This window comes from Balaenoptera musculus, chromosome 16 (assembly GCF_009873245.2).
Source record: "Balaenoptera musculus isolate JJ_BM4_2016_0621 chromosome 16, mBalMus1.pri.v3, whole genome shotgun sequence".
Lineage (NCBI taxonomy): Eukaryota > Metazoa > Chordata > Mammalia > Artiodactyla > Balaenopteridae > Balaenoptera > Balaenoptera musculus.
The window spans coordinates 82,822,116-82,844,092 of NC_045800.1; the positions used below are offsets into that span (position 1 = coordinate 82,822,116).

General features: G+C 46.5%; 1 protein-coding gene across 8 annotated transcripts in view; it reads right to left on the reverse strand.

Annotated features, from left to right (window-relative positions):
• Nucleotides 1–21,977, reverse strand: part of DISC1 (DISC1 scaffold protein) — a 353,386-nt gene that overhangs the window by 190,369 nt on the left and 141,040 nt on the right. For 3 of the 8 annotated variants that reach the window (XM_036829399.1, XM_036829398.1, XM_036829397.1), the window contains exons 7-8: nt 16,832–16,886; nt 11,765–11,903 (exon numbers count right to left, since the gene is read on the reverse strand). In XM_036829399.1, the coding sequence (XP_036685294.1) occupies nt 11,765–11,903; nt 16,832–16,886 (194 nt within the window). Of the gene's footprint in view, nt 1–934; nt 1,002–11,764; nt 11,904–16,831; nt 16,887–19,014; nt 19,267–21,977 lie in introns of those variants that run through there. The other 5 variants (XM_036829400.1, XM_036829396.1, XR_005016897.1 and 2 more) reach the window with 5 other exon arrangements.

Below are 21,977 nucleotides of genomic sequence, written 5' to 3' on the forward strand. Positions count from 1 at the left end.
ACGCCTATCCTTTGATTCAACAATTCCACTGCTAGGTATTTACCCAAGAGAAATTGTTGCAGGAAGAGGGACCCCTTCCAGGGCCCGAGAGTGGGCTCTTGTCTGACACTCGGAAATGAATTGTCCGAGGAGACACACGTGCTGACAAAGCAAGAGACTTTATTGGGAAGGGGCGCCTGGGCGGAGAGCAGCAGCCTAAGGGAACCCAGGAGCACTGCTCTGCCACATGGCTCGCAGCCTCGGGCTTTATGGTGATGGGGTTAGTTTCCGGTTGCCTCTGGTCCATCATCTTGATTGGCCCACATTTGGTCTGACTCGGGGTCCTTCCTCGTGACGCACGCCATCTCTCAGCCAAGATGGATACCAGCACAAAGGGTTCTGGGAGGTTGGCAGGACATATGGGCTGGCATCTCCTCCCTCCTTCTGGCCCCTCCCGAATTCTCCTGGTTAGTTTTCAACGGCAGTCCCTTATCGGGCACTCCTGCTGTGAGACAACTCATGAAGGGGTTCTTATCGTGCCTGGCCAAGACAGGCAGTTTCGGTCAACAGTTCCCTAATAAAATGAAACATGCAATCAAAAAATACTTGACTCAGATGTTCACAGTTGCTTTACTCATTGTCCCAAACTGGAAACAACCTAAACGTCCATCTAGAGGAGAAGGTAGAAACGGTGGTACATCGGAACTACCCAGCAAGAAAAAGGCACAAACTCTACATACACGCAGTGACATGGAAGTATCTCAAAAAAAAGACACAAAAGAATGCATACTACAGGATTCCGTTGATATTAACTTCTGGAACAGGCAAAACTAATCCATGGCAGAAGACATCAGAACAGAGGCCATCTGGGGAAGGGGGGGGGTTGATGGCTGGGAAGAGGCACAAGGGTGATGTTTCTGGGGTGATGAAAATATCTTGATAGGAACGCTGATAACACGGGTGTCAGAATTCATAGAACTGTACACTTAACATCCGTGCATTTCACTGAATGTAAATCATACCTCAATAAAAAAGGAAAAATATATTAGGGAATATTTAAGTATGAAAATAATACCATAATTAATAAACATATCACATTAATAAGCACTCCATAAACAAGTTATTGTTATTAGAGGGCTCCATTATATTTCCTAAGAGTTTATTATAACCATAATCATGATAACAGCTACTAACTTTCTCTCCTTCAAATCACACCACAACCCTTGGTGATAATATACTCTATGTTATCTATTCTAAGATGCCCTTTTTTTTTTACATTTTAACATCTCTGAAACAGGGATGTGTCTTACAATTACTATTATCTAGGAGGTAGTCTGGATGAAGTTGTTATTACCTGATTGTTACTCTTGGTGGCCTGACTGAGCATCTGTATCCCCCTGCTGTTTCAATGTACAAAACATTTAAGGACCCTTTGAGTCCTGTTCCCTGAAAACCTTCTGTTGAGATGGATTTGTAAGGTTAGGAAAGCACCAGCATTTAAAACTTGAAGAATGGTGTTAGCAGCTTGGCAGAAAATCCTACAGAAAACAGTAGTTCATTCTTGGAGAAAAAGAAAAAAAGTTGCATCACCAGTTGCCTCACTGATGCAGAGGATGTTACTGTGTGGAGAAACAGGAGCCTTGACTTGAGTCGAACTGTGTTTTAGGACAGACTAAGTATGAAACATTTTAGGGAAACCTTAATCCATTCATTTTCCTTATATTTTCCTTTTTAAAGAGTGATATGTGATTTTTCAAAAGCTTAACTACATCTAAAAGAGCTATTTCAATAAGTGTAAAATAAAAACTCTAAGCCACAGAAAGCACTGTATCATTGTTTAATTGACAGCAATTTTTCCTTCTTAGTAGTATATAAAATAATGGCTCATTTTATGGTCACTAAAATACACGTTGTTATCTCTACTTTACAGTGGAGAAAACTGAAATCTAGAGAACTACATATCTTGCTGAAGCTTCCATAGCAATAAAATGCAGGGCAACTTTCCAACTCAAACATAGCTCAAAAATCCCTCCTCTTAGGTATTAAACTGTGCTGTTTATTTCTTCATTCTTATTATTCAATAGGCAGATTTCAATATGATATCAATGTGGGAAAGGTTACACAATTTTTTCCTGCTTTAAGGGCATTCTGTAGACCCAGCCCATGCCACTTCTGTTACTGAAATCCATAGTTTCCGATTCCATGATTGCATAAATATCTTTTGAGACTATTTATTGTCTATCACTATGTGGGCACATACGGAAAGGGACAAGGCACTGGCCCCGCTCTCCAGGAAGTTACATTGAATAAAGGGGATAAGATGTACAGTAAAAAAAAAAAGTAGGCAAATATGCTCTAGGAGGGCTCAGAGAAGAGTGATCATTCCAGAAGGGGAGACAGAGGCAGGTTCACCAGCAAAGAACATAAGGTTCCCAAAAGGCGAAATGGGAACCTTGTTAAGCAAAGGGCATTGTCTTGCGGGGGGTGGTGCTAGCAGAAGAGAGGCACGTGACCAAAGACTGGCCAAGACATTGACAGAGGGCCGCAAATGCCAAGCCGATGGGTTTGGACCCATTTAGGAGAAACAAAGTCCTGATGAGGAGAGCAGACTGGATGCCACAAGCTTTGAGCTGTAAATGGAAACACAACGAAAACGTTTCTGGATCCGTGATTTCTACGTGAACAATGACCGGTGAGGGCTGTTGCGAGTGGAACCCCCTATGAAGGGCCACAGAGAAGTCAAGGGACCTGCCACATCGTGGGGAGACTGCGGGAGGAGCCCCCAGCCCCAGAACTGTGATGGCCTCTGGGCAGAACAGCATGAGCACCCGTGGTGCCTTCAAGTTCCCTTCTCAGCCTGGGCTGAGGGAGCTCCCACCTTTCTGCTGGGCCATATTGTCAAGCCAGAAAGTTAGCAAAGTGGAGGGGTGAGCACCAACGGTGCCCCAGAGACACCAGGCAGAAGAAGCCAAGTGTGCAACTTCCTCCTGAGAACAATTCAGAGAGAAGAGACCTCCCAAAGCAAATAGGAAGACACTACAGAGACGGAGTGAGTGCCCGCACGGAAGGTTTCCTGGAAATACATCCTCGGGCCCTCCCGCAACTCATCACCGGCTCTAGAGGCCAGGGCCTTAATAAAACATGAGACAGATCACTAATTAGGATCCTTGATCCGAAGGGGTGTGGCTTGGGAGAACGCAGCGTGATGTGGAAGTTTTACACACACAGAATGAGTGTGAATTCCCAAAGAGACAGTTAACATCAAAACCCATGCCATGATAAAACGCTACACTGTCCTCGGTTAATATTCCATAAGCATTTTGGCCTCAGATCCAAGCCCATGAGGTGGATCTTGCTTGACACAGCCCTCGCCGATTGCTGAAACTGACCAGAGCTCCGTGATGAAAACTGAGAAAAAGAAACGCTGATCCCTGAAGGAAGTCCCGTCAGCGACCCGGGGACCCCAGTCTCCATCACCCCGATGGGCCTTCCCTGAAGCCAAGGGGGAAATCTGTGTACGGATGCACGTCCGCCTTTGCATCGCGCTGCACACGTGCCTGCCTGCTCTGCAGCAAGCGAACCGCACTGGGGCCCTCATGTAGGTTTTTTTAAAGCACCTGTCAAAATATTTTATTCTACGAGTAACATAATTAAAACCCTCTGGGTGCATGCCAAAGCTGAAACTGATTTTACTCAACCTGTTGTTTCTAACTACATCCTCAGTGTCTCTGAATTTAAATAGTTCCCCTCCTCTACTTCATGGTATCTGGGGGTTATTTTTTTGAAGTCATTATTTGAGTCTCATTTTAGAGATTACAGGGCTCTTGTTGTATGAATTCTCATTTAGTCTTCCCAACAATCCAGGAAGGGGGTCTTGTAATGATTGTCCTTGGTTTCCAGTTGAAGAAACTGAGACCCAGAGAGTGACCTTCGTAAGGTCACAATGTTTTGGAGTTCTAAGATCACACGTAAGATGACTGAACTTGAACTTGGTTCTTCCAACCTCATGTTAGGTGCTTATTCCATCAAATACAACTCAGTAAGGGACTTGGTCAAAACATGGCCACAAATCATCCATAAAGGGAGGGAGCACCAAGACGGCTGAGGTTAAATCTTGTGCTCAGATGGGCTGTTTCACCCAGTCAGTCCACAGGCCTCACTATGACCTTCACCGGGGGACATGCACACGCACGGTACTCGCTGGGCCACAGACATTTCCATTTGTGACGATTCTCCTAAAGTTATCCTCTTCTACCTACCCAAATTTGAGCTATACTTCTTTTCTAGGGAAAAAGAAATAAAGCCAGTGTGGAACATAATCAAACCCCAAAATAATAGAGTGCTGCATCTCCTCTCTGGCATGACACCAGATCTTTCCAGGAATTCCAAGCTCAAGTCCACACCCGCTGGTTGGGCAAGACCACACCCTCTGCCTTCCAAGCCTCACGCTCAGCGATGTCAAGGCCACAAACAAGCACCAACTAACTGCTCCCCAACCCCCCTCTGCATGGAAGCTCCTTTGGCTGGAATTTGCCATTTTCCACTCGTTTTGTTTCTTTCTTCCGGTTACCACAATTTCCTGAGATACTGAAAAGCATTTTGTGTGAGCAGAGCCCCGTGACTGGTTTTGCACATCAAACATTTTAGAAATGGTCACATTTGATAGAGAAGACAAGGGGAAGAGAACGCTGGAACACGGGATTTTACATAAAACATAGACTGCTTCAAATAGCTTGAGAAAATGCGGTGCCTGGCGAGAGACAAAATATACCAACAGACGATGGCCAGATCATAAATAGAACAGAAGCCAAACCTGCAGCAGCCTGCCTGGGAAACCCACCCCTATGCACAGTGACCAGCCTAGGAGGCCAGCTTGTAGGAAGTCAGATGCGATCTCTAGTCACAACCCAGGAAGCTGAACAATAACATCTGTAACAATTCGCCCCAAATGGCCAGGACTTGATTAATAACAGCTTCCCTAATTTTTGTCCCTGCTTCCAGCTTAGGACCAACCAGAGTAAGTCAAATATGCTCCCCTTACCAATCACATTGGATGCTCTAGTTAACCCACCCCCAGCTTCTCCAGGCCAACAGCCTCCAGTCACACATGGAACCTTCCTTTGTTCCACCACGAAGCTTTCCCTCTCCTCTGCCTGCCTTAGAGTCTCTGCTGAAACACAAGTGATGGTGGTTGCCTGCCTTGCTATAGTAAGCTCTGAACAATACCCTTTCCTTCTTCTCACTTGGTGGGTCTTTATTTCCACCCTGGATAAACATCATCTTTGAAAAATCTTTACCGAGCCTATCAGCTCCCCTGGCCATTGATCTAAACCATGAACTTTTTTAGAGAGAAGGAAACATTTTGCACTTACCTAGAAAATCTAGTGTTATTTCTAAGAATGTTCCTATTTCCCTCCAAATCATAAACTAAGAAAGAAGAATTCAGGGACTTCCCTAGTGGTCCAGTGGTTAGGACTCCATGCTTCCATTACAGGGGGCACGGGTTCCATCCCTGGTCGGGGAACTAAGATCCTGCAAGCTGCAGGGCGCAGCCAAAAAAAAAAAAAGAGAGAAAGAAGATTTCAGGCTGCCATTCAGACACGTTTGTCTCTAACTAATGCATTTGAAGTATAGATAATTTTTATTCTCTATAAAGGAAAAGTCAAATCAGATAGAACCATCTTTAAAAAACAAATGGCTTGGACTACCAGAGATATCTTGATATGCTATTCAAGAATAAATGATTATTTGAACTGTTTGTTCCTTGGAAACAGACAATCGGAGGCAGATGAGAAAGAAAATACACCACAAACTGAGGGGAGATCCAAATGAGCTATGGAAACAACAGATTCTGGGGATCAGAAATCAACAAAGGAGGGTTCAATTATTTCAAACAATTACTCTCATCGACTGTCTCCTGAGTGCCAGACATTAGGCAAAGCCCAGGAAAAAAAACAGCAAGGTGACTCAACACGTGGACCAGATCAATAAGGGGGGGCTGCTTCAAACAGGGAAAGGATGGAGCCGGAAACTCACGCAGGATGTCAATATGAGCAAGCTTCAGAGCCCGGGCATCAGAGAGCTGGGCCTTGATCCTGGGGGCGGGGAAACGGTCAGAGCACAGCCGGCCCCGTGCAAGATGACCATGGGACACGAGTCAGGTTACAGAGCATGATGGAAGCAGAACCCAGTTACAGGACCCGGAGCCCAAGACGGAAGGCCAGGGACAGCCAGGAAGGATGCCTGTCGCGGAGACACGGACGTGGGTTCCCGCCACTGAAACATCTTCTGTTTCTGGGAACAGGAGGAGGGTCAGGAAGCCACAGCTGTGAAAGGAAGGCACGGCAGGTATAGGGGGAACGGAGCTAAGCTCAAGACAGGCGCTCATCACCAGAGGTCAAAGGCTGGGCAAGGCCCGGCGTGGTTCTAGAAAAGGAGACAGGCCCCTACTTCTGCCACTGGCATCCTGACCACAGAGCCTGAGGCAGGTACACGCATCACACCCTCGGGGCACCGAGACCATCCCCTCGCCCTCCCCGCAGCAGCCTCTGCCCGGCCTAGGGAGAGGCCAACGCAGGCGAGCTTCACGTGAAGCGGGCAGTGAGGGCAGCACCGACTCACAGAGCCCTGGTCTGGGCGGGTTCCCTTTGGTGGAGCACCCTTCCAGATCTTTGCTGTCACGTGCTGTCCAGGCCGCCAGTCGGCAAGGCGGGCCTGAGGCTGCCTCTTGCGGAGAGAGGCCTCTCGAGCTCCACCCAGAAAAGCCTCAGTGAGGCCCGGGGGCACGGGGCCTGTGCCCATCAGACCAGAGCCGCTCCGGGCCTCAGGGAGACGCTCTTGAGCCCAGGAGCTCGGCTCAGCTTCCTGGGCGGGATCCAGCCATGACACTGACCAGTCCTCCGGGGCTAAGGTTAATTTCCTGGCCTGGGGAGGGGACCAGCAGGGCTCTGGGCTTCTGAACTCGGTGCTGAAAACCGAAGGGACAAACGAAGGCTCGCCATCAATGAGCGGCCCCGCCTAGTTCAGCGGGCAGGAGACTGTGCAGGCACTCGGGGCCCGAGCCGCTTTGCAATAAGGGATGTAGATGCCACCGCAAGCCCTTTCGCTGCAGGCGCATGAGCCGGTCACCTCCCGACGAAACCTCCTCCCACTCGGACGCTGGTTAAGCATCGATTGCCTCTGCGCACGGAGCTCTCACACACTCATTATCCAGGTACCAGTGTACTGGTGCGCCATATTAGTCTAATTCACCACCTCATTTAATTCTTACAGCACGCTAAGGTAAGAGTGTGACTGTTACCCTCCTTTTATAGATGAAGAAGCAAGATTTTAAAAGATGAAATAATTTGCCCAAGGTCACCCAGCCAAGTGCTGATCAAGCTGGGCTTGAACACAGACCTTTCGGCTTCCAAAGCCAAAGCTTCTATCTGCTACGCAGTGTGACCTCTGCTCTCAAGAACCAAGAGATCTGTCAGCCCCGGTCAGCTCCCCATTCTAAGCCGCTACGCACAGACATGGGGGGATGACCTTCTCTAGGATGGACAATGGCAACAGGACCTAGCTGTTCACAGTGATGAAAGACGGGTGTGTGCTTTCAACCAAGCTGTTCTCTGCCAAACATCACACGAGTTAAGGCAGAAACAGAGAAGGGAAAGAAAAGAGACGAATAAGATACAGTTTAGTCAAGAGTTGTGTAGGTGAATGAAGACCAGGGAGAAATCTAGGTTCCTTGGAGTTTTTGAAAGCCACAGGAGCGGCGGCGAATTAGCGGACTGATAGTTCCATGGAGAATTCACTGTATATCGTGAAATAAAATCTAGAGGATTGTTGCGTTTGATGTATTACCGCTGTCTGTGTTCTTATATGACCTACACTTAAAAAGAAATGATGGGCTTTCTAGGTTTTCTTAATGTGTATTATACCACATTCAACCGGCTATATTAATGCCACCATAGCTCTTCTAAGGATCTGTAGAAGATTTCATACACTAGCCTTCTTTTCTCCCTTTTTCACTGATAGCATCTTAGTTAAGTCAGGGAGTTCCAGCCCCAGACATTCCCACCTCTATCCCACCGTGTACCCCATTGCAGACCGGGCTTCCTAAAGTCTGGCTTTGATCATGTCCTTGCCTGGCTTGAAAATAAATTATCGCTGCTCCTAGATACGTTTACCCTTAGCCTGCTGTACAGAGCCCTGGACAGCCAGGTCCTAACCAGTGATGACTAGTTTAGTCCTACCACAGTACTGACCCTACACCGGCGTCAATCTCAACTGCTCTTCCCCCTTAAAACACAGCCATGTTTTTCCACATCCAGTCCAGGCATGTCTCGCTCCACTCTACTGCATAATTATTATAAAGGAAGGGATCTTGTCCTGTCCAGTGCGGCACCCTCAGTGCCTAGAGCCAGGCCTGGTACTCAGGTGCTTGATGCCATTACCTGGGGCTGAAACCCTGTCCACATCTTTAGTGCACAGGCTCCTACAGGCTCCTAAGTCACTGTGGCACACTGTAAAACATGGCCCCCAAACTCCCTGCACCCCTCCCACTGACATTGTCCCCTGTGTCCCTTTCTCTCGAACCAGGGCCCCAGGACTGCTCCAGCAATAAAATCGAAGGGCAGCTGTGATGGTTTTAAAATGTGCCCATCAGATTCTTTAATGCTCCTCCCTCGGGGTGGCATCTGTCTCCCCTCCCCTTGAGGGTGGGCTGGACTTAGCAATTCCCTTCTAGTCACTAAAGCAGAGATGACTGTGCGAGTTTGGAAACTGAGGTGCAACAGGCACTGTGTCTCCTGTCCTGTTTGCTTTCACTCTCAGATCACCTGCTCTGGGGGAAATCAGTGACCGTGTCGTGAGCAGCCTACGGTGCGGCCCACGTGGCAACGAACCAAGACCGTCTGCCGAGAGCCAAGTGAGTGAGCTTGGAAGCAGATCTTTCAGGCCCCATCAAGCCTTCAGATAACTTCAGCCCCGCCCCGCATCTGGAACAGCAACCTCATGAGAGATCCTGAGCTAGGATCAACCAGCTAAACTGCTTCTGGATTCCGAACCCTCAGAAACCGCGGGATATAATAAATGGTTGTTGTTCAAGCTACAAAGCTTTGCGGTAATTTATCACCTATTAATAGAGACGCATGCCAGTTTCTGCGTCCAGACCTTAAGAACTAAGAAACTTCCATGTCTTATCTCTTGGGACACTCACTGTTAGAACCCAGCAGCCCTGCTGCGATGAAGCCAAGCTGGCGATAGTGAGGTTACCGACAGACGTGGCAGAACCAACGTGGAAGAACCGACAGACAGACAGACAGACCAACCTGCTAGTCACAGGAGTCCTGGAAGGGGACTCTCCAGCCCCAGCTGCCCCGCCCTAGCTGACCCTCCCGCCCCCTGCCCAAATAGCAGGTTCACGAGCAAAATAAGTGATTGGTGATGTCTCAAGCCACTAAGTCTTGAAGTAGTTCATTACGCAGCAATCACTAACGAGGACAGATGTTGGCATCTGAAAGTAGAATGCTGCTGCTACAAGCCCTACAACCTGAGGCGCTGACTTTGGGACCAGGTGGCAGGCCTCAGTGAAGGCTGAAAGGAAAGTAAGAAAAGTATTATTGGAAGCCAGAGGAAAAGGGACCCCTGTAATACAGTGACAGAAAGTCTGGTAACATTATCAGCGAGGCAATATAGAAAAGAATTCTCCTAGTGAAGTTAACCATACAGCCAAAGAGATTTCCAGGCAGGATACAGAAGTGCCCACTGGCTTCTGGTCGCTGCCTGTGATCAAGTGCAAGAAAAGAGAGATGAGTTAAAGCACATACATTTAAATATAAAGGAGCCAGGACTCTATATTTAAAAGAAAAATAAAGTTTTAAAATAAAACTGTTTCTTATTCCCCGTCTCTGCAGAGAGCAGATGATTCTCAAATGAAGAAAAGACCTCAGTCCATAGATTAAATCCAGGATGGGAGATCTAGAAACTTTCAGACAGATGAAAGGCCCTCTAAGAACCTAAGGGTATCCCATAACATCCTCTCCATTCAATAGGGCTTCTGAGAGTCTCAACAGCATTGTCCCAGCATCTACACAGAGAACCCAAAATAGGCCTCACTTGGAGAGGTTTGTGGTTGTGGCTTTTGTCTAGTGGAGTGAGGGTTTGCCATTCTGAAGGTACCAAAACAGGCCTATCAGCACCCTAAGGGAAGCACCTTTTCCCTCCTCGGGCCTTCCCTGCTGTGGAGCACAGCTCAAAAGGAAACAGAAATCTCATTATGTGCAGAAGTTAATGATGACCAGCCTGCCACCAGCCTAACCCATGGGGCAGCCCGTTGACTGAAAGTCCTGTTCCCCAAGGGGCTCAAGAGTGACCAGGAAATAGGGTGTCGGGAGGTAAGTTCCCACCCCAGTTAACTGCCTCATCCAATTAGGCCTCACCAATTTCCCAGCTGATCTAAGAACTACACAGAAAACCCAGGCCCCCTATGCAAGATACCATGTCAAGAATTTTCCCTGGGATCCTAACAGGAAATTATTCACATTTGAGAGCGGGTTCCCCTTCGGCTTGAATGATGCATCCCCTCCCTTGGGCTTAATACAGACACATCCACCTGTATTCCCGGGAAAGATACATTGATTAAGAAAGGCAAAAACCCTAACTCAGAAGCAAGACTGTGTTCAGTCTTCTTTTTCCCTCTTAGCAAGTGGGGCTGTAATTCCAAGTACATGGCATGTGAAGCTGTTAAGAGCCAAGTCCCACATTCACATGCGCGTGTTCTGCAGGTTGTAAATAACACGCGTGACTGCGCCAGGCACCAAACTGCTCGTTAGCTGCCAACATTAGTTGTTTAACGATCTGAAAAGCAGAAGCTGCCGATTATTGTATTCTTTCTTAAATTGCCATTTAAAACCCATACATGTAACTATTATACCTTCTCATTTAATTTTTATGATTCTTCCGAAGCTGATGAGCTCTGGATTCATTCAACCTATATAACTCAGAATCCTTGGAGGCTGTCATTACATAACTGGGCTAAGAATCCATCTATCACACCTGGACTCTAGCCTCCAATCTATCACCACTTAGCTGATGGAGTGAACTTCACCCGAGGACACACCCCAGGGCCTCAATCTCCCCCTCTGTTCCTCAGCATTGCAGGATCTCTCCCTCCTACTCGATAGAGCTGATGTGAAAATAAAATAAAATAACAAATGCAGAGGAATGTTCAAAAACACTGTTCAGGTGATGGTGATGAGTAAGATCCTATTTTCAGAGGCTTGTGTCTTCAGCCTACCGATTAATGGGAAAAGATATCCCTTAGTAACCACCGGCTTAAGGAAGAATAATAATCCACTGAGTACCCTCCAAAAATCTATAATCTATGACTAGACTGTTACTCTGAGTACCTCAGTTTATCTCCTGTTATCACCCCTTCTGCATAGGAAGGGGCTGATCACACCCGATAACCCTCACTGAGCTTCTCCAGATACACATAAAGCTGTAGAAACATCAGCTAGAATTGTATGACATCCAGAGTATCTAGTCTCTAAACTCTTGAAGAAACAGGAACTGCAAGTCCAGACTATGGCACCTACACGAATAACTATTTTATATGATGTGTGCATGTGTATTTTTAAGAGTCTTATCCATCCCTGATAGGGAAAAGCACGCTGCCCATCTATCCCATGGGTCGTAGTGAAACTCCCCAGAAAGGCTTTGAGCTGTTGAGTATGACATCAGTTACAGGTAGAATGTTAATCCAAGACAAGATACGGATGCGGCGGTTGCCATCACTCACTCCAACTGCCTCCATGGTCCCTCTGTCCCCAGGTACCTGAGATGGCGAGCACTTTGGCTTCAAGCAACGCCGGCAGTTGGGTTTCAATATCGTTAACTTTCTTCCTCAGGGCACTGCAGAGTCTTTCGTTCATACACACCTAGAGAGGGAGAGAGACAGCCATGAGTCATCCTGTGTTTAGGTAAAAGTCAGAGGGCAACAGAGCACCAGACAGATTCCTGGGTTTACAAGTAATAAAGGGGGTGATAAAGAGTAACTGCGGACCTCCCTGGTGGTGCAGTGGTTGAGAATCCGCCTGCCAATGCAGGGGACACGGGTTCGAGCCCTGGTCTGGGAAGATCCCACATGCCACGGAGCAACAAAGCCCACGTGCCACAACTACTGAAGCCCATGCGCCTAGAGCCCGTGCTCCGCAACAAGGGAAGCCACCGCAATGAGAAGCCCGCTCACGCAACGAAGAGTAGCCTCTGCTCGCCGCAACTAGAGAAAGCCCGCGCGCAGCAACAAAGACCCAACGCCGCCAAAAATAAATAAATAAATAAATAAATTAAAAAAAAAAAAAAAGAGGAACGACAGGAGAGTTCTTAAAAAGCAAGCAATGCAGAAAGGAAGGAAGGAAGGATGGAAGAAGGGAAGGGAGGGAGGAAGGGCTAAATAAAGCAGGCACTGGCATATTCCCAGCATAGATCCTACGGCTCTCACACACCTGAACACAAAACTGAGATGCACTCACACAACAGAACACAACCACAAACTAAAATAACTCGAGCCCTCTGCCTGCTCCCTCCCAGGGCTTCTGCATTCTTACTCCTTCCTTCTGAGCGGCTCAGCTTGTCCCTGGTACCTCAGTTCACTCACAGCCCTCAGGGCTCTGCCCTGGGAAGAAGGGCCTTGCCGGTTACCCACAAAAAAACACAACCCCTCGGCCCTCCCTCCCCTTCCACCTGTTCCCTGCTGGATGTTTATCCATAGCGCTCTCTCCAGCTGACACACTGTCTTTCTTCCCTTGTTTTTTTTATTGCCTTTCTGGGTAGCATACGTGCTACGGGAGCAGGGATTTTGTTCTGTGTCTAGCACGTAGTAGGCAGGAAATAATGGTACACAGATGTTACAATCAAGGGCAGAGCGTTCCTAGTCGACGCTGTCTGATAATACTCCAGGGCAGATACTTGCTGGGACGTCAGATTTGAACAAAGAGACAAGTAGATCTCAAGGAGGTTTGCAGGTTTTATCATTTCACTTCCTACATGTTTCTTGTTTTTAAAAAAAAAAAAACAGCAAAAATCTTAAATCTCAGTTTCTTTTTCCAGATGTCTTAGGTCATTTTGTATTTGTTCGAAGCTAAACTATCACAATTTTTTTCTTTTATTTAAAGCAGAAACCTCATATTCAATTGCTATCTATACTCAGGTTAATGAGCTACCTAAAAAAACCTCCAGTGCAACAAAAGCACAGAGCACAGTTGAATAACAGTGAACAGATATGTGGAGACATTTGGGGGGGGGGGCCCACAAAGGATGTTACCTAGAATCATCCCTCTTTTCTTGCTAACAACCTAAAATTCCATTCCGACACTAAAATTAACCCAGTTGGGTTCACAGAGCCCAGAGAAAATGTAAAATGTAATCTCCCCAGAAGTTTCCAGATCTTGCTAGATACCATGAATTTGAAATGCTTTGTGTACCTCAGACTGAAATGGAGACTGTTTCTAGAATCAACACAGACCTCACCCATCCTGCCTAAAATGTTACACCATTTCCCCCATGGCCTTCAACATGTTCTTTTCCATTAAGTGGCTGTAATTTCCCACATCTGTTTATAAAACTTACTTTCTGGGTCAAGGATACCGTGTGGAAGCCTCTACCCCAAAGCTCGTACCAGGAGAGCTGAGCAACCACCATCCAAAGTCATTCATTTGGAGACACCCTCTCAACAGTCCTGAGGTTTGTCAGGACGTCAGGACCGGGAGTTTAAGGAAGGTGCTCCGGACACCCGCCTCGGCACTAAGTCTCACGGGCTCAAGGCCAGTGACGGGCACGACTCCTCCCATTGGTCTAAGCCTGTCACCAGAAGTCCCAGGACATTTCTGTCAACTCCGTAACACCAGCCACAATTGTTGTGCCTCATCCAAGTACATCCAGTATTTCTGATTTTAGCTCACAGTCTCTCTTAATCATAATTGGGTCCGTTTCTCTTTTGTTGAGCAAGCTGTCACTATTAATATGAAACCACCTCTAAATCTTCTTATTAAATTGCAATGTACATTCTTTCAGGCACTGCTGGCTGTAATCTAATATCTACCCACCTCCGGATACCCCATTTATTTCCAATGCTTTCTTCCATCTCATTTATCCCCTAATTACCTTTGGTTTGGGGAACCCGTAAGAGTTGAAAAAATGTAATGAGTGGAAGGCAGGTGCCAGCTCTCTTTGAGGAAGGATTTGAAAGAATATCAGATTACTGTGTGTAATTCACTGAAGAAAGAAAACTGGGCCAAACTGCAACTTTTACCTCAAGGTCACCAGTCCAGAGGGGAGAGAAAGTTGTTGGGTGTGACTGGGCAGTTTTGTTCTAATTCTCTGTAGACTAACATATGCCCCCCCATACACACACACATTCATGTATGTGCACGTGTACACACCCACCTATATACACACGTGTGCACGTGCACGCGTGTCCCAGAAAATCTGCATCTCCTTTTTATTTCCAAATTAAATTGGACCCTGAGGAACTCATTATCAAATGGAGCTTTTACGTTTACACTTTAAATTCTTAGGCATGAATTCCTTAATTTTATGGAAAAGCAAGGGAATTGTAAGTTTTTGTAAATGTATTAGAGAAAGGATGCAAACAAAACAAACCACTTTTGGCATCTGAGCAAATCACAGTAGCTGGAGATGATCAACAAATCCCAAGGTCGTGTGCATATGTGTACGTGTGTGTGTACACAATATAAAATGTCATAGAAAGCACAAACAGATAAAACACCATCTGCGTTACATATTATGCACACCTGCATCCTCACGGCTGGGATACAGACTCATTTGTGTTACACACACAGTAGGGTCTGATGCTCAATAAACCCAAACCCAAGAGTCCTTCCACATATTAATCCTACATAGAAATTAGGACACACCTGATAAATGGCACAATTTACAGCAGGAAATTCAGGAGGATACTTCCACCACCTTCCTCATCCAGGAAGCTTTGGTCTCGCCTCACCTCCCCACTGGCTCCACCTGGAGGTCACAGTGGCAGATAGGGCACAAATGCCAGTGGGCGACATCACCGTCACTTATAAGGCAGAAATTCAGGTCTGCTCTCCAGCATCCCGTCCTGCCTCGTATAATAAAACCGGTGGGGCTTCCCTGGTGGCGCAGTAGTTAAGAATCCGCCTGCCAACGCAGGGGACATGGGTTCGAGCCCTGGTCCGGGAAGATCCTACATGCCACGGAGCAACTAAGCCCGTGCGCCACAACTACTGAGCCTGCACTCTAGAGCCTGCGAGCCACAACTACTGAGCCCGTGTGCCACAACTACTGAAGCCCGCGCGCCTAGAGCCCATGCTCTGCAACAAGAGAAGCCACTGCAATGAGAAGCCCGCGCACCGCAACGAAGAGTAGCCCCGCTCGCCGCAACTAGAGAAAGCCCGCACGCAGCAACAAAGACCCAACAGAGCCAAAAATAAAATAAATTAAAAAAAGAAAAAGTTTAAACAAAACTGGTGAACCAAGCCAGTCGTCCTTGACCTGCAGCTGGGCAGGGGACGAGGTCTCAGCCGCGCTCAGCCTGGGAGCCTGAGATAAAGCCCTTTCCCGAGTTCTGCCTGCGGATTCAGGTCCCCGCACGGCCCTGAGTCTCGTCCTGCCCTTCCTCTCTGGGTAAGCACTCCTGGGCGGTGCTCTGGTTCTCCAGGAAGGCAGGGCGGGCTTCAAGCATTCCGCGGTTCCAGGGCCCAACGCCGTCTAACTACCCGGCAAGACAGTCCTCACAGGAAGCTCTCCTTTCATGCGGGGCAGAACTGCCCATCAAACCGCTGCTGTGTGATTTTCAGCAAAATCATTTAATGTTTTTTTCAGAAACGAATTAGACACAAACACTGGGAAAAGGACCAGAGCCACTGTGGACATTTTTGCCAACAACACATCCCCCATCTCGGCTCAGCTAGGGTTTCCAAGACCCCAGCAGGTCTTCCTGCTCTCTTCCCCGGGGAACCGAGAACAAGAAAAGCTTCCTTCCAGGCCAGCAGACTCTTGTCTGCTTTGCTCTCTGCTCAGAAACCTGTTCTTTTCACATTTCAACTGTCTTATAACCACCCTGGTTCCCAAACCTAACACAAGTCATTAATGATTAAGACCTACTTCTCAGCCTCACCTCTACTACTAAGTCACAGGGTAATTGATCCTACTTCATAGTTTGCCAATAAGTCGGTGGGTTGTAAGTATCGCTACAAGGAAGGGTTTTGGTTTGCAAACTGTGGTTATCCTACCTAACCAGACACAGACTATTTAAGTGAACTGACTACGTGCTCCCAGGGAATAACGATGGAGGCCTCTATCACTGCACAAACCAAGGTCTGAAATGAAGTACAGATAGCAGATGAAATAGGCAAAATGACTTTGAAGTCAATTTAACTTTGAAAAACAAAAGAGAATCACCTACTATACCACTTCCCGTCTGTTTGTGAAAAACCTGAACCCTGCCCTTCCCGAAGGAAATGTAATTAACTTCTCAGTTCACTCCCATCCTGGAAGCCCTTTCAAGCAAAGGCATTCTACGGCACAGCAGCAATCATTTTCCCTTCCCCAACACTGCAGCTCCTTCTGAAGCAAAGGCCAAAGCAGTCAGTCCCTAGGGACCGCAGTCAGTCCCTAGGGACCACAGTCAGGCCCTCCGTCACGGGAGCAGCCCTCGGCCCTGGCTCTTTGGCTGCCCCATGGCTTGGCCTGTAGAATGGCTTTGCCAAGTCTGTATTTTGTCCAGAGCCCAGGAGTTCTGTGACATGAAATTAAGTCAAAAGAAAACTTCAGAGACTTCTTTAGAAAGTGGGCATAGAAAGGTACTTACCTTCGCAGTGATCTCTTTAAGTGACAAGTTGAGGGGTTTTATCCTTTCCTGGAGGCTAGAAGAATTAGAAAGAGGACATTGGTCTTCTTGGTAACAGTTCAGCCCCACCACATGTAGCAACACTGCGAAACAGTGAACCTTGCATCAGCCCAATGGCTGAAGAACAGTAGCAAAGACAATGCCAAATTGGTTCCATTTGACTATAATTAATATGTTACTAAGAAGCAGATTTTTCCCTGCCTAATTATGCTCTACTTAGGCTGGTATTAAAATCTGTTATCGTTTCTATAGTGCACTTCTACTGACAGAATGAACAACCCAGATGTGCTCCTGGCAGCAAAGGATTAAATTACATTCCTACAGCTACCTTCCAAGAAGGATGGTCTACACAGGGTACTGTTTCACAGGCAGGTAATCCAGTATTATCTATTTGGGTTTACTGTGCAATTCAACCAACATGTTCCGAGCTTTTCCCTGCTTCTTTTTTCTCCTTAGCACTATGCATCTTGGCATATCTATTTACTCATGTAATTTCTCTCTTCCCCCTTTGGAATAAAAGCTCCACAACTGCAGCAACTGCCCGCATCCTCTTGTGTCTGCTCCTGTATCCTCAGTGCTTAAAATAATTCCTGGAGCTTATAGATGGGCACTCAGTCAATATCTGCAGAATGAACGAATGAACAAACGAATGAACGAAACTAACACTCAGACTTTATTCCCAACGTTGTTATCTAAAGGAGAAGAAGTATACGCAATCATCTATAATATAAGCCAGATGGAAAAGTTACGATAAGGGGAATAGAAACCCAATACTAGAATCAAACTGCTACATTAGAGCTGTCACAGGCGGCATATTGTCCCCAAGTAAGCAATAGGACAATGACCTGTGTAGCAATTTAGAAAATTAGGGGACTGATGGGAAAGCTCCCTGGAAGAGGTGGAAAGAGAACTGAGCCTCAAAGATAAAGGAGGGAGAGTGAAATTTCAGGAAGATGAATCCAACGGGCCAGTGGTTCACAAGGGTGAATTGTGAGAGATAAAGGTAAAAGGGGGACTGATTATTTCTGATGGGGGCGGAGACAGGAACAGGAGGTCTACCTGCATCTGTGATGTTTGTTTATTTATTTATTTAGGAAAATAAGTGGGGAAAATGCTAGTATTTGTTGAATCGCCATGGCAGGTAAATGAGTATCTGTCGTATTTTTCAAAGTGTTTGGGATACCTACAACTAAAATAATTTTTAAAGGAATATAAAGGACTATCCATAGTCAGTATTGAATGCCAGGCTAAGGAGTTCTGAGCTTTAGCCCACAGCCAATGGGAAATCATACCATTTCTGAGCAGGAGAGCAATAGGAAAGAAATGGGGGTTTGTTCTGGAAAAGTAATGGCATTTTGATCAGCTAAATGCTGTACACCTGAAACGAACACAACGTTGTAAATCAACTATACTTCAATTTTAAAAGTAAATTAATTTAAAAAAAAATAATGATAGTATCTTATAAATAGGCTTTCCCAGGCACACACAAAGACTAGTTCATGTGTCAATAATTAAGACAAAATGAATGGCAACGTTGTTCTGAGCAACAATGTGAGAAGGGATTCAGAGGAAGAAACACTGAGTGTGACAAACCAGGCAGGCACCTTCAGCAAAATTTGTGAGGTCTAAGGGCTGCCCAGAGTGACAGAAGTCAGCAAGGAAAGGAAAAGCAGTGAGAGCATCTGATCTAGAGCTCTGCATTCATTCATTCCTTCACAAACGCATTAACTCTCCCCTTATCTATAGGGCACCTTATAAGTTAGAAACTTGGAGCATGAAGAAAGCTTCTTGCCCTCAACTCCTCAATGCTGCTAGATGGGAGCCCCCCTTCAAAAAAAAAGTTACAGGTACTAGAAGGGAAGTGGTCACTTAGTTAACCTGTGAGCTGCAAAAGGGGAAGGTCAGGTTTTCTGGGGTCTTGGGGGGCGTCAGGAAAAGCTCCTATGCAGGGGTTGCAAAGTATCAGAGCTAAGCTGCCAATTTGCTGATTGCTGTCGATTTCTTCAACTCTAAGAAGTGGTTTTGAATGTTATCACCTCCGCCAATCTGTGATTTCTGAGCACAAGCAAGCTCCTTTCATTTGCAAATGCCCTGAAACTGGTGCAGGTACATTCTAAACAAAGTCATCTCCACTTTAGACCTACATTCAGCGGAGGAGGGTGTCCCAGGGGAGCTGAGGTCAGCCCAGATGACAAACAGCAGGGCACGTGGCAGCAGATTTTTCTGAATCCAGGAGTCGCAATGTGACGAAAATCAGTGTGCTCGATGGGAACAGTGGGATCCCGCCTGGAGAATTCTAGACACTGGCTGCATGGAGATTGGGTCTTTTGAAGGGTGGTAGGTCTGAAGGGCAGGCTAACATCTAGAGCGGGGAGCTGACCAAGACACTGCAACTGCTGGGGAGAGATGGGCAAAGGATACCCGAGATGGGCCCCTATTGATTCTAGTAGCAGCACCACTCTATGCTCGTGCTGTCAGGTCTCCAAACTTGGGCAGAAATGCACAGCCTTTGCCAGGCTCGTGGGAGTTCATTCAACTAATACCTTTTCAATAAATGGTTTTCCACAAAATCGATCCTATATTTAATAGTATCTTTTTTTTAATGTGGAATCTAAAAAAAAGAGATACAAATGAACTTATTTACAAACCAGCAACAGACTCACAGACTTAGAAAACAAACTTACGGTTACCAAAGGGGAAAGTTGGGGGAGAGGGATAAATTAGCAATTTGGGATTAACATATAAACACTACTGTATATAAAATAGATAAACAACAAGAACCTACTGTATAGCACAGGGAACTCTACTCAATATCTTGTAATAACCTACATGGGAAAAGAGTTTGAAACAGAATGTACTGATATATATGTATAACTGAATCACTTTGCTGTACACCTGAAACTAACACAACATTGTAAATCAGCTATACTGCAATAAAAAATTAATGAATTTAAAATGATAATAATAATAGTATCTTATAAATAGGCTTTCCCAGCCTCACACATAGAGACACGTGGAGAAGACGGTCATTAACGAGCCAAAGAGAGATGCCTGGAGCCGATCCTTCCCTCATGGCCTCGGAAGGAACTAACGCTGCCCACACTTTGATCTTGGACTTCCAGCCTCCAGAACTGTGTTTAAGCCCTACGGTCTGTGGTACTTCGTCACGGCAACCCGAGCAAACTAATACATGTGGGATTTTCCATTTTTAATAGTACGGTTAATCACATGTGTTATTAAGATTCTACATACTGGTGTTCCAGGGTCCAGAGGAAAAAAGTCTACACTGTGTGGCAGTCGCCGGACGACAGGAGACAAGGTGGCTCTTCTGTTTGCTTCAGACTAATAGATGGTTTCATTTTCAACCCACCCAAGTGGGAGACTGAGAGCCCCTCCAACCATAGAGTGTAAATATTCTTGTCTTGTAGTGTAGGCGCTAAAGACTACACAGGTGGCTATAGGAAAGTTGTATGTGAGAATGTCTTTGAGTTTTTAAAAAATGATTATGGGGCCATTGGGTTAGTACAGAAGCTCACAGATGCCTTAGCTTCAGGTTAGGTGTGCAAAGGGGCTCCCATAAATCCTCCTGCAATATCACAAGAAAAACACTACCATGGATGTCAAAAATATCAATAATAAAACATCCGATATGGGGAGAGACAGATTGCTTTCCAGCAATAATTAGAAGGGAAGTGGAATTGAAGTCAGTCATAGTAACTAATCTAAATAGTACAAGCCAAGACTTGGTCAAGGGTCAGAACAAGACATTTATAGGGAAGAATATCAACCAGACAATTTGGGTTCAATGACTCAGGGTGAGAAACAGTTCTGAGGAAGAACAGTCCAACCAGAGGACCATCTCTGCTGCTACCACGCTGGCCCAAGCCATGGACACCCTCCTCTGAAATGCTGCAGTGGCCTCTGAACCGGTCCCCTGCTTTTGCCCTCACCCCTCTACAGTTTATTCTTAAGCCTGTAGCCAGAGCGAGACTTCTCAAGCACCGCAGTGCAAATCCCTTCTCTAATGCACTCAGGTAAAGCCACATCCAACGAGGACCCACACGGCCCATCTCCCATCACCTCTCTGACCTTGTCTCCTATGACAACCTCCTTTGCTCGCTCTGCCCGGCCACAGAGGCCTCCTGACGCGCCTCGAACCCACCTTGGCTGGCGCAGACCCCTCTGCCTGAATGCTCTACCGCCCCCCACCTAGACACACACCAGACCAACTCTCTCCTACCTTCCAGTACTTACTCTACTCTAACCCCTCAGGGAGCCCATGCTGTCTACTTAAGTGCATCTAAATCCCATCTCCTAGAAGTCCTGCCCTCTTTGACTTATCTCTTTTGGATGGTTTCTTTTCATAGACTGTGTACGGGTTGAATTGTGTTAAAGTCCTGACCCCCCATATCTCAGAATGTCACCTTACTTGGAAACAGGGTCACTGCAAATGTAACTAGTTAAGACGAGGTTGCTAGGGTGGGTCCCGCGCCCATATGACTGGCGGAGAAATTTGGATTCAGAAACACACGTGGAGGAAAGACAGTGTGAAAAGACACAGGGAGAAGATGGTCATCTACAAGCCGAGGAGAGACTTGGGACAGATCCTTCACTCAAAGCCCTCCCCCACACAATAAACGTTTGTGTTTAAGCCACCCATCTGCAGTACTTTGTTAATGCAGCGCTAACAAATTAATACAGACTGGCAGGGGAAGGGAGACACGTGGCGAGCCAGAGGCTGGAAGTAAGGTCCATGGCTGTGCAGAGGGCACCCGGAGGTCTCAGCCTGGAACCCACCTCCAGCCAATGCTAAGTGAGCCCCCACTGCTGATAAACTGCCAAGACCAGAGGGTCACTCTACAAAATTCAGAGTGACTGTGCTTACAGCACCTTGCTAATCTTCCTCAAAAGCCTATAGCTGCATTGGGTATCGATTTGGTTACAGAATCCCATGTCCTAGTCTAAGAGCGACTAACTCTTTACTCCCTGTTTCTCCAGATGCTGTCACTTAGGGAAGCATAACTCAAAGGCTTATAGGAAACTGGAATCCGTACTCTCTCGCAGTAATACTTTCAACACCTCTCACAGATCCAGGCGACAGAGGCCT